Source organism: Eretmochelys imbricata, chromosome 5 (genome assembly GCF_965152235.1).
Source record: "Eretmochelys imbricata isolate rEreImb1 chromosome 5, rEreImb1.hap1, whole genome shotgun sequence".
Taxonomy (NCBI): domain Eukaryota; kingdom Metazoa; phylum Chordata; order Testudines; family Cheloniidae; genus Eretmochelys; species Eretmochelys imbricata.
In genome coordinates this window covers 121,288,333-121,300,981 of record NC_135576.1, presented here as the reverse complement: position 1 = coordinate 121,300,981, position 12,649 = coordinate 121,288,333, and the positions used below count along the sequence as shown (strand labels likewise).

The 12,649-nt window shown below is 42.8% G+C and overlaps 1 protein-coding gene across 1 annotated transcript in view; it reads right to left on the bottom strand.

The window, feature by feature from the left end:
* Positions 1-12,649, bottom strand: part of SNX30 (sorting nexin family member 30) — a 67,318-nt gene that overhangs the window by 34,020 nt on the left and 20,649 nt on the right. Inside the window, exon 3 of the mRNA XM_077817809.1 lies at positions 5,447-5,557. Within this exon, the coding sequence (XP_077673935.1) occupies positions 5,447-5,557 (111 nt within the window). The remainder of the gene's footprint in view (positions 1-5,446; positions 5,558-12,649) is intronic.

The window sequence follows — 12,649 nt, the reverse complement described above, 5'->3', positions numbered from 1 at the left end:
TACAGCAGCCTGGACTCCAAAGCTGCAATACTAGGTTTGGGTATTTTGTTGTTTTTTTTTAAGCCCCACACCATGGTTTGTTCCAAGTTTGCTTTCCTATTCTGTAAGAGTGGAAAGAATGTCAGACTCTGTGCAGACTGTAATATATACCCATCATTAAATAAAGATTAACTCAGCAACTTATGAGAAGTCTCTCACTGAAGAGAATCTTTCTTGCCATCTGAAGTTGGAAAAAGGAAACCTGTGGTAAAAATAAAGTGAAAGGACTTCCACACTAGAAACAGTGCCAGACCATTACTAGTGTTGAAACACTTTAGTTTCTCCAGCATTTTGATGGGTACCATATGGGACCACAGCAAAGGAAGCATTACCATCAAAAAAAGAGATGGTTTGCCAAGGTTAGTTGATCCATCCCACAGATGGTTAGGACAGTCACAAAGCTTAGGTGTTTCTGCTGGACGTGAATTCGGAAAGATTCTAATTTTGATGGTTTACTTCAAGTATCTCAACAAGAAATTCCATAAATTTACATTTTTATTAGATTTATGCAATGGCATGTTGGAGCAGTGGAATGTTTCTTGCAGGTCAGACTAGATGATCATAATAGTCTCTTCTTTCCTTAAGATCTATGAATTTCTTGAAGAGGAAAAAAAAGGGAGTTTCCTCATACTTCATAATTGCAGTGAGACGATGCCAGCTAAGCAATAAGTTTGTACAACTTCACCAACACCACAAAGGGGAGGAAGAGGGACACTGAACCAGTCTTTGATTCTTTAAATGAATGGGAATTTATCAAATCAATGCAACGAGAAGCCATAGACCAATTATTACAAACTCCTTACTTTTAAAATGAAAATAGAGGTTTTTTAAAAATGCACTCAGGTCAGTTATGCTTCCCCACAAATGTTATTTATTTTTACCTGACCACTCCCAATAAGTTCATTTACATAATTTCCAAGAAAGCAAATGAATTGGCCATTTAGAAACACAAATGATTAGGATCCATGCTACTATGTAGCCAGTAGTGCCTGTGACAAAAATCAAGCCAAGTACTTTGAGAGCAAATCAGCAGCACTTTCAAAGCAGTCCTGCAAATATTACAATTAGTCTTTGGCAAGACCCAGTATACCATAAAGTGGAAAAACAATCTATTGTATGGAGAATTTTATATAAATTTTATATAAACCACCTTAGCTTTTACATATATCAAGTCTAAAGATCCTAGGAATTGTATTACAAGAAAAATAAGTGAATTATGACTGTTTCTTTTATTCACTTGATTGCAGTACTTAGTATTTAGATCGATGGAGAGATATGCGAAGTCGATTGCTCTTTAGTGGATTGAACTATTCTCCAATATCTGTAAACTGCCTCCATGTTCTTTAATTAAGTAGTCATATAATTCTGAAACCTTTTACATAAAGGGCTAAAAGATACAGGTCTGTAAATAAGAGACTAGCTATTTCCCCAACTATTAAAATGGACCAGTTCAATACTGAACTGCAGTGGTATTGCACGAGCCATACTCTGCTCTCAGTTACATCTATGCAAACAATTACTTCGATTGCACAGGTCTAAGAGCAGAATTTGGCCTGGTAGGATTTCAGAGGTTTGGGGAGGAAGAATTCAATTATTCATTGGCTTAATATATTTATTTTGTACCCTTCCCTAAGGAAAAAAGGCACACAAGACCAGATACTCAGGAGAAAGCCCTTTTCAACTGCTACCAAAGATCCTTATGCAAGATATGTGTGCAAGTACATCATCATCAATATAGGTCCTTACAGCGCAAACTGAGGATTAAAATAATTTTTGCTTCTATGGCAAATATGCAGTGGTATTTGGCATATAAGACATCTAAGCAAACATGACAGCAGGTGCAGACAGAGAAGCCATTTATCGGTAACCTATCAGTGGACTGCTCCATACTCTCCAGTGTCAAAGTGGAGAGCTTCTGGAATTGCTCCATTTTTCCCACTCAGAATTTTTAGGAAGGGCAGGTGCCGTAGCTTAATACAGCTCCACCAGGAGGGAATACAGACAGTGGCAATAGATTTTCCTCAATTCTAACCTAGATGAAAAAAATCACCACTCTAAAAAATGAAGAGCATGAAAGCAAAGGTTGTGTGTGCTTTATAGCTAGGGTGACTAGATGTTCATTTACAAGGATTACCCCAGTTTGCTGCCAGAAACTTTGTTCGTGCTTCAGTGGAACAGGCTACTCGTATGTCCACCTATCCCTTCTACTTTCTTGCCCTCCCCGCCTCAACACAGCCCTCATATCCAGCCACCTACACTGTACCACATGCCCTTATTTGCTTTCAGAGGTCTTCCCCTGACAGATGCTGGAATACTCGGAGAATCTGCCACCTGAGCTGCAAAGCCCTCGATTTCATCACAGGCAGCTGCACAAAGAAAGAACCTAGCACATCACCCAGCCCCAAGGTCAGCCCGAAGGCAGAGGAGGGACAGTGCAGCAATAGTGGGATAAACACAAACCCACCCAAGGCTTCCTCCCACTCCACTTTCATGCGGTCCCTCTGCTGTTGTGCCGCTTAACATATGCCTACGATAAATCAGAGGGCTAGTGGCAAAAAGCTACATTGGGGCTCAAAAGCCCTGGAAGCCCAAGGGTGAGACACTACAGGATTTAGAGAGCCCCATAACATGGTATGTCTGTGCAGGTCTACCGTTAGAATCATGAGACTGGCAGCCGAGGGGGACAGTTGGGCTTTGGGCATTACATACAGAGAGGGAGGGAGGAAAGACTGCATGAGACTACGGACAGAACACAGAACTCAAGACAGCAGGCGGCTGGTTGCCTTGTTGAAGAGAAAACCTGGCTAAGAAGCCTTTGGCAGAGAGCAGCTATCCTTCTACCCTGATGAGCCCCCTTACATCCCCAGCTGTACGCACACCCACCAGTATCCCAAGTTTGACCCCAGCATGGTCACCCTAATCAATGTTTGTTGTTTTATCCTTTGTCACTCCTTTCCAAAGGCCTACAATAATTACCCACACTTAGAATTCCATCAAGAGGGCAGTGACAGACACTAAGGATACAGGGCCATCCCTAGCTATTCTGGGGCCCTACGCAGCCCCCTCCCTGCGGGGGAGGAGCGGGAGGGCTGGCCCCAGGCCTCCGTGCGGGGGGTGGGGCTGGCTTGGGGGGCAAGGGGGAAACCACCCCCCAGCACTCACCGGCAGCGCAGCTGGGGCTGGGTCGCTGCACTTCCCGCCACCGGTGAGTGCAGGCCCAGCCCTGCTGCAGAGCTCAGGGGAGTGGGGACAGGAAGAGCCGGAGCAGGGGCTGGAGCAGCATGCAGCTGCACAGGGCACCAGGAAATTTGGGGCCCCAAGCAGCTGCGTACTTTGCGTATGGGTTATGACCGCCCTGTAAGGATAGATGCGTTTGTATCTTGAGCAAAAAAACCACCACGCTCTAAAAATCATTCTGTGCGCACACTAAAAATCATCACTGAGTGTTGTTGCCTCCTGCCCCCAGCTACATTCCGACCCTGAACTCACTTAGAGGGAATTGCTGAAAGATTTTTTGCTACTATACTGCGGCTAGGGAATCCAGTGTAGGAACAGCCAGCAGTTGAGTGACCATCACTACATAGTTCTCTGTATCCCATTTGGAAAAATTTATCCCTCTTTGTAGCTGGACTTAGTCCCAGCTGCACTCTTACTATCAGTGAAAGTTTATCATGGCTTCATATTCCCAGACAAGCACTTGTGGAAGCGAAATCAAATAGACTTAGAATACTATTTAGTGCTTTTTCAGGCAAGCCTCGTGCTTCTTGATGGTTCAGCATGAGGCTTTTTCCCCTTATTTTTTCCTGCCCTGAACTCTTAAGTCAAGGTTGTTCAGTCCCAAGGGGATGCAGATTGTCTGTCCACAAATAGTGACCATTTGTAAAGGGGGTTAGGGGAACAGCAAATTGAGATTTACTGTTAAAAACAAGAAGAGCAGCAGGGTGATCTGCAACAGTGCCCAGTACTTGATCATCACAGGTTCACACCACGCTCACATTGGTGGAGTCTCAGCTGGCCCCAGGAAGAGTAGGCAAGGCAGTGATGCAGGTTTGCCAGTGCTCTCTGCATTGGTCCCAAGTTCAATATAATATAGCTAGATTTTCTTTGCATTATTCTAGCACTTTAAATTAAAAAAAAAACAGAAAAGGTGCAAAAGAGATAGATGGGTTTTTTTTTTTAACTCTAGTAAAACAGTTGGTATTTTAGTTCATTGTCCAGAGAGTGGTTTCACACAATGGATGCAAGAAGTGCTTCTAGCGGCCCTTTACATAGCTAGAGGGGAGCCGATTACTACTATTTAAAAGACAGGAAATTATCAGAAGGAAAGCCTCCTCACAAGCCAGCTTTCCTAGGTACGCAAAGGCTCACTCAGCATCTTACACAGCCTAGCTCCAGGAGCATTTCCTTTTAAAGTCTACGAGTAACAAAGCACATGGGAACACACATTGCTAACTGAGCCTTATACGCACCAAGAGTGATGTTTTACATCAGTCTGCCCTGTGGTTAGTCAGGAGTTCATGCAACCTTACTTATAATCCTTGAAGGCCCAGGAGGAAAAGCAGCTGCTATGTTAAGAGGAAGAAAGGAGACCCCAATCCTTTCAGACCACACACAAACATAGTAACAAGGCTGTCAGTTTCAGAGAGAGGGATAATTATTTAGGGCCTTATTTAGCCAAGTTTTCAGTGGACAGAGGCCCAGCTGTCTGCCCAAGCAGCGAATGTACACATAACTGATCAGGTCACAGGCCTTCTCTAAAAATTTGGAACAGTCAGTTTCTTTCCCTGTAAGAGAAGTCCTCCAAATAGCATGAACAGAGTTAGTAGGGAGTTTTCTTTATAACCCCTTACACACGCAAATCATAGAGCATGTAGTTTAAATACTAGATACTATAACTTTAAAAGTGCATCAGAGGGAAGGGTGTTCCCACTCAAAGGGAACATGAAGGCGTGATGCCTTAGAGAATGCATTGGCAATGGACAGTGCTGTCGGAAGCCAACAGCTAGGCAAACAGAAGAGGGTATCTAAGCATCAGAATGGCTAAACATTAGTCATATTATAAGGGAAGCTAGGAAGATGCCACCTCCACTGGTGTCCTTTCAACCGGAGTTAACCTGGGTGACCGTTAGTGGTTTAGGCTGCATCATATGGGCAAGCACTTGGCATTTAAGATCCATAACATTTCAAAGCTGGCTGGCACAGATCAGGGTAGGCCCTTTTTGTGCTGCTTTGCTTTCTAAAGTCAGAATGTTCCACTTTAGAAGACAAGAATAGAACGAAGCTTTGCATTTTACACACCTTGAATCCATAACTGCTGAACAACCAGAAGATTCACTTCTTTTTTTTTTAAGCAGACATTCTGAATACACAAGTGTTCAGCAACAGCTGACCCTGGCTTACTACATACGGGAATGAGATGTGTGGGCTGAGATTCCTCCAGCTTATTCTTCAACCAGTCAAAATCCTGGTACCGTCGGCGTACGGAGTATTCTGGCAAGTCAAACTCTGCCCGTGTGGTCTGGAAATAGTAACAAATGAGATTAGACTGTATCCCCTAGAAAATGAATGAAAATTTTAAGAGATACATTAAACAAAGCTTTCCTTTTCATTTTAGAGCATACAGCCAAAGTGGCCTAGTTACCTTAAACTAGGAAGAACCAAACAAGCCTGGCAATCAGAATTCATGCCTCAAATTGAGTCCCTGGAATGCCAGTATGGGAGAAAAAATTATTTTTCAGCTTCAGGCCATGGAAGTACCACCAATAATATATTTGGAAACACACTCAGTTTAGTGATTCAGATAAGCGTTCTATTTAAGATCTACTTTGAGTTAGCGGAGAAGATTTCCTCAGGGTGAAAAATATGTGGGGTGGAGAAGTTAGGATAAAAAAACTCCACTGAAATGTAAACATTTGAAGGGAAATTGCATGAAATCTTCTCTCATTCCAAGAGAGCGAAATACTTTTAGCAACAGAGGATTAAAAAAAAAACCACCAAGATTACTCATGACTTGTTTACTCAAGAGACAGATTAATGGTGGGCGAGAACATGCATGTGTCATTGCTGGGCTCTGCCAAAGCCCCAGGTTTAGTACAGTCTCATTTCTGCGCAAGGCTGCGTAATTAGCTAACTTAAAACCATCACTCAATTTAACAGTCCTTGGGCAGACATTTCTCCAAGATGAAGTGAGCACCAAAGACAATTCTGACTCAAGACATAATTTTGTAGTACTGTATTTTGGAGCTAGAATCAATTTCCAGATAACCACTAATGAAGAAGGCATTGACAGTAAGGGCAAGAAATGTCCTGAACCAGAGAAACTCCTAGCTGCAAAATCTCAGTTTAATTTCATTGGAGGAAAACTACAAATAGATAATGCATACAGTATGTTCCTTGGATAGGCTGCAGCCAAGTAAACAAGCCAGGAGCTGCTTGCATAGCACCTACAAGACGATTCACAAGTCCCAGCTCCTAGGCTCTGATCAGTGCATGGCTTTGGTACGTGCGCGCTAGGAGCTCAACTATCTCGTGATTCCCTTGGGTCATAAGGCAGAGGGCCCTCATGACTTCACTGATCTTCCAACAGAAACTCAACACCCTGATGAGAGAAGACTGGCTACCAAAGGAGAAACTAGAAGCCATAGCTTGTTATGTGGCTACCACATGCGGCAGAGTACAGAAACCCTCATTGAAGAGCCTGAATCATTCCCAAGAGAAGAGTGTTGGAAGTGCCATTGGGATACACATTTACATGGTGTCAGTAAGTGCCATCTGACGAAAGTCAGCTGGAAAGAGTCTCGGGCTACGTCTGAGCGCACCGCAGTAATGCATAGATTTTAAGGCCAGACAAAGATCATTCGGTCACCTTGTCTGACTTCCTGTATCACACAGGCCACAGAATTTCATCCAATTAACTTTTTATTTTGTGCAGTAACTAGTGTCCAACTATCTGCTCTTGATTTGAGGACATCATGAGACCAAAATCCACCATCACCCTCAGTGCGTGCCTTGTGTGTGGTTTTAGCTTCTGTTTTTGTTATACCTTTCTCTAAGTTAGAGAGCCCTTTAAGACCTAAAGTTTTCTCCCTATGAATGTACTTCTACATCATAAACAAGTCACCTCTCAATCTTTGAGAAGATAAGCCTCACTAAGACACACAAGTCACTTGTGGGTCTTCGTTGCCCCCTCTCCAATTGTTTCAAGTGTATACCGAACTGGATGCTGTATTCCAGCATCAGTCTCACCAACTCCATATGCAGAGATTTAAAAGAAAAACAAAAGAAAAACAAAAAACATGTACCTTCTCTTATACGGTGTGTTTGCGATGTCGGGCTTTGTCCTTTGATGAATACTAACACGAAATTCGACGTATTAACACAGCAAGACATTCAGGTAGTAACACAATGTCCTGACCATCACTGGGTAGTGAAGAATAAGCTTTCAGAACAAATTAAGTGTTTATGCTTGACCAGGCACCTGTTTAATACTTGAGATGAACTAGAAACACTCCTCTTTTAGCACAGGGATACAAGGATACTTTGAAGAGGATTCAAACGCTCGACACAAGCTTATAGAAGTGGGAGAAAATAGGGTTGCCTGCGATAGCAAGGGACTGGACTCGAAGACCCAGGAGGTCCCTTCCAGTCCCACATTCCTAGGAGCTTGCCATTCCAGAGTGGTGTCTACAATGGGGCGTTCCAGGAGACTGTTTTAAAAGACATTCAAACAGGTGTGTGGACTTCTCTCCCAATGCTGGAGTGGATGGGGGGGTGGGGGGGAAGATCTGCCCTGTAGCACATTCATCATGCCTAGTGTCAGAATGCCAACAGGGAGGGATACGTCTCAGGGCGGCCAGGAATCTACACATATCAAGACAAGATTCTATGCTGTACAAAAACACTGGGGTAAGCCGGTGGTTGCACTTTTAGTGGATACAAGATCCCCATTCAGGACCAGCGTGGGGGACACAGACTAACTTTTGCTTTCCACTTTTAAGGACTATTCTTTCCGTCCATACCCTATTCCCATTCAGGTCTGTGGCAAATTTTAAGTGCCCTTCCTAAAATACTTTTTAAAACCATATATTCATTAGAATGTTTTAACTAGACAAACTTTCCCAGACTGGAATAGATCAGATCAACGTGTCAGCTTGACAACAGCATTAGCTGGAATACTCTTAGTTCAGTCAGTTTTCATTGCCAGGAAGTGGACAGAGCTAGAGATGCAGTCTCCCCACTATCTCCTATTGTCAATGTGATTAAGTCATTGTCTTAATAATGAGGTAGAATGTAAAGACATAAGAAGCGATGGAATGGATAAGACAGAGTCCGTCTGGGCAAAAATGACATTGGGGAAGAAAACTATTAGAGCCTCCCCTGGGATAGTGCTTGGGGTGTGCTATAGACCACCGGGATCTAATTTGGATATGGACAGAGACCTTTTTAAATGTTTTTAATAAAGTAAATACTAATGGAAACTGCGTGATCATGGGAGACTAACTTCCCAGATATAGACTGGAGGACGAGTGCTAGTAATAATAATAGGGCTCAGATTTTCCTAGATGCGATAGCTGATGGATTCCTTCAGCAAGTAGTTGCTGAACCGACTAGAGGGGATGCCATTTTAGATTTGGTTTTGGTGAGTAGTGAGGACCTCATAGAAGAAATGGTTGTAGGGGACAATCTTGGCTCAAGTGATCATGAGCTAATTCAGTTCAAACTGAATGGAAGGATTAACAAAAATAAATCTGCAACTAGGGTTTTTGATTTCAAAAGGGCTGACTTTCAAAATTAAGGAAATTAGTTAAGGAAGTGGATTGGACTGAAGAACTTATGGATCTAAAGGCAGGAGGAGACCTGGGATTACTTTAAATCAAAGCTGCAGAAGCTGTCAGAAGCCTGCATCCCAAAAAAGGGGGAAAAATTCATAGGCAGGAGTTGTAGACCAAGCTGGATGAGCAAGCATCTCAGATAGGTGATTAAGAAAAAGCAGAAAGCATACAGGGAGTGGAAGATGGGAGGGATCAGCAAGGAAAGCTATCTTATTGAGGTCAGAACATGTAGGGATAAAGTGAGACAGGCTAAAAGTCAAGTAGAGTTGGACCTTGCAAAGGGAATTAAAACCAATAGTAAAAGGTTCTATAGCCATATAAATAAGAAGAAAACAAAGAAAGAAGTGGGACCGCTAAACACTGAGGATGGAGTGGAGGTCAAGGATAATCTAGGCATGGCCCAATATCTAAACAAATACTTTGCCTCAGTCTTTAATAAGGCTAAAGAGGATCTTAGGGATAATGGTAGCATGACAAATGGGAATGAGGATATAGAAGTAGATATTACCATATCTGAGGTAGAAGCGAAACTCGAACAGCTTAATGGGACTAAATTGGCGGGCCCATATAATCTTCATCCAAGAATATTAAAGGAATTGGCACCCGAAATTGCAAACCCATTAGCAAGAATTTTTAATGAATCTGTAAACTCAGGGGTTGTACCGTATGATTGGAGAATTGCTAACATAGTTTGTTTTTAAGAAAGGGAAAAAAAGTGATCCAGGTAACTACAGGCCTGTTAGTTTGACATCTGAAGTATACAAGGTCTTGGAAAAAATTTTGAAGGAGAAAGTAGTTAAGGACATTGAAGTCAACGGTAAATGGGACAAAATACAACATGGTTTTACAAAAGGTAGATCGTGCCAAACCAACCTGATCTCCTTCTTTGAGAAAGTAACAGATTTTTTAGACAAAGGAAACGCAGTGGATCTAATTTACCTAGATTTCAGTAAGACTTTTGATACCGTGCCACATGGGGAATTATTAGTTAAATTGGAAAAGATGGAGATCAATATGAAAATTGAAAGGTGGATAATCAATTGGTTAACAGGGAGACTACAGCGGGTCATACTGAAAGGTGAACTGTCAGGCTGGAGGGAGGTTACCAGTGGAGTTCCTCAGGGATCAGTTTTGGAACCAATCTTTTTATTACTGACCTCGGCACAAAAAGTGGGAGTGTGCTAATAAAGTTTGCAGATGACACAAAGCTGGGAGGTATTGCCAATTTAGAGAAGGACCGGGAAATCATACAGGAGGATCTGGATGACCTTGTAAACTGGAGTAATATTAATAGGATGAAATTTAAGTGAGAAGTGTAAGGTTATGCATTTAGGGATTAACAACAAGAATTTTAGTTATAAGCTGGGGACGCATCAATTAGAAGTAACGGAGGAGGAGAAGGACCTTGGAGTATTGGTTGATCATAGGATGACTATGAGCCGCCAATGTGATATGGCCGTGAAAAAAGCTAATGAGGTCTTGGGATGCATCAGGCAAGGTATTTCCAGTAGAGATAAGGAGGTTTTAGTACTGTTATACAAGGCACTGGTGAGACCTCACCTGGAATATTGCGTGCAGTTCTGGTCTCCCATGTTTAAGAAGGATGAATTCAAACTGGAACAGGTACAGAGAAGGGCTACTAGGAAGATCTGAAGAATGGAAAACTTGTCTTATGAAAGGAGACTCAAGGAGCTTGGCTTGTTTAGCCTAACTAAAAGAAGGTTGAGGGGAGATATGATTCCTCTCTATGAATATATCAGAGGGATAAACACCATGGAGGGAGAAGAATTATTTAAGCTCAGTACCAATGTGGACACAAGAACAAATGGATATAAACTGGTCATTGGGAAGTTTAGACTTGAAATTAGACAAAGGTTTCTAACCATCAGAGGAGTGAAGTTTTGGAATTACCTTCCAAGGGAAGCAGTGGGGGCAAAAGACATATCTGGCTTTAAGATTAAACTCGATATGTTTATGGAGGAGATGGTATGATGGGATAACATGATTTTGGTAATTAATTGATCTTTAAATATTCATGGTAAATAGGCCCGATGGGATGGGATCTGAGTTACTACAGAAAATTCTTTCCTGGGTATCTGGCTGGTGAATCTTGCCCACATGCTCAGGGTTTAGCTGATTGCCATATTTGGGGTCGGGAAGGAATTTTCCTCCAGGGCAGATTGGAAGAGGCCCTGGAGGTTTTTCACCTTCCTCTGTAGCATGGGGCACAGGTCATTTGCTGGAGGATTCTCTGCTCCTTGGAGTCTTTAAACCACGATTTGAGGACTTCAATAGCTCAGACATAGGTGAGACATTTTTCGCAGGAGTCGGTGGGTGAGATTCTGTGGCCTGCGTTGTGCAGGAGGTCAGACTAGATGATCACAATGATCCCTTCTGACCATAGTATCTATGAATCTTTAGGATTATAGTTCTGCCAAGATCAAGGCTACTTTACAACAGTAATCAGCTGTACATGTCCTGTACACAAAACAGAGGCTTTCCAGCCACATCTCATTTATCCCAAGAGGATACTTTAATATAATTACTCATACTAACCTAATTTTAAAATGCTATTTTTTTCTTCCAGCTCTGGCCTGTTGGGCAGCACAGTATGGGGAGGAGGTGAGCAGCCCTTAGTGGTGAAACAACAGGTTCAGGACTATTTAGAAAAAGCTGATCATTCACAAGTCCATAGGGCCAGATCTAATGCATCTGAGGGTGCTGAGGGAGTCGGCTGATGTGATTGCAGAGCCATTGGCCTTTATCTTTGAAAACTCATGATGATCGCGGAACTCCCAGATGATTGGACAAAGGCAAATATAGTGCCCATCTTTAAAAAAGGGAAGAAGGAGAATCCGGGGAACTACAGACCAGTCAGCCTCACCTCAGTCCCTGGAAAAATCATGGAGCAGTCCTCAAAGAATCCATTTTGAAGCATTTGGAGGAGAGAAAGGTAATCAGGAACAGTCAGCATAGATTTATCAAGGGCAAGTCACACCTGACCAACCTGATTGCCTTCTATGACGAGATAACTGGCTCTGTGGATATGGGAAAAGCAGTGGACGTGATATACCTTGACTTTAGCAAAGCTTTTGATACAGTCTCCCACAATATTCTTGCCAGCAAGTTAAAGTAGTATGGATTGGATGAATGGACTATAAGGGGATAGAAAGCTGGCTAGATTGTCTGGCTCAATGGGTAGTGATCAACAGCCCTGTGTCTAGTTGGCAGCTGGTATCAAGCTGAGTACCCCAGGGGTCAATCCTGGGGCCAGTTTTGTTCAACATCTTTATTAATGATCTGGATGATGGGATGGATGCACCCTCAGCAAGTTTGCAGATGATAGTAAGCTGGGGGGAGAGGTAAATACACTGGAGGGTAGGGATATGGTCCAGAGTGACCTAGACAAATTGGAGGATTGGTCCAAAAGAAATCTGATGAGGTTCAACAAGTGCAGAGTCCTTCACTTAGGACGGAAGAATCCCAGGCACTACTACAGGCTGGGGACTGACTGGCTAAGCGGCAGTTCTGCAGAAAAGGACCTGGGGATTACAGTGGATGAGAAGCTGGATATGAATCAGCAATGTGCCCTTGTTGCCAAGAAGGCTAACAGCATATTGGGCTGCATTAGTAGGAATGTTGCCAGCAGATTGAGGGAAGTGATTATTCCCCTCTATCGGTACTGGTAAAGCCACATCTGGAGCATTGTGTCCAGTTTTGGGGCCCCCACTACAGAAAGAACGTGGACAAATTGGAGAGTCCAGCAAAGGGAAATGAAA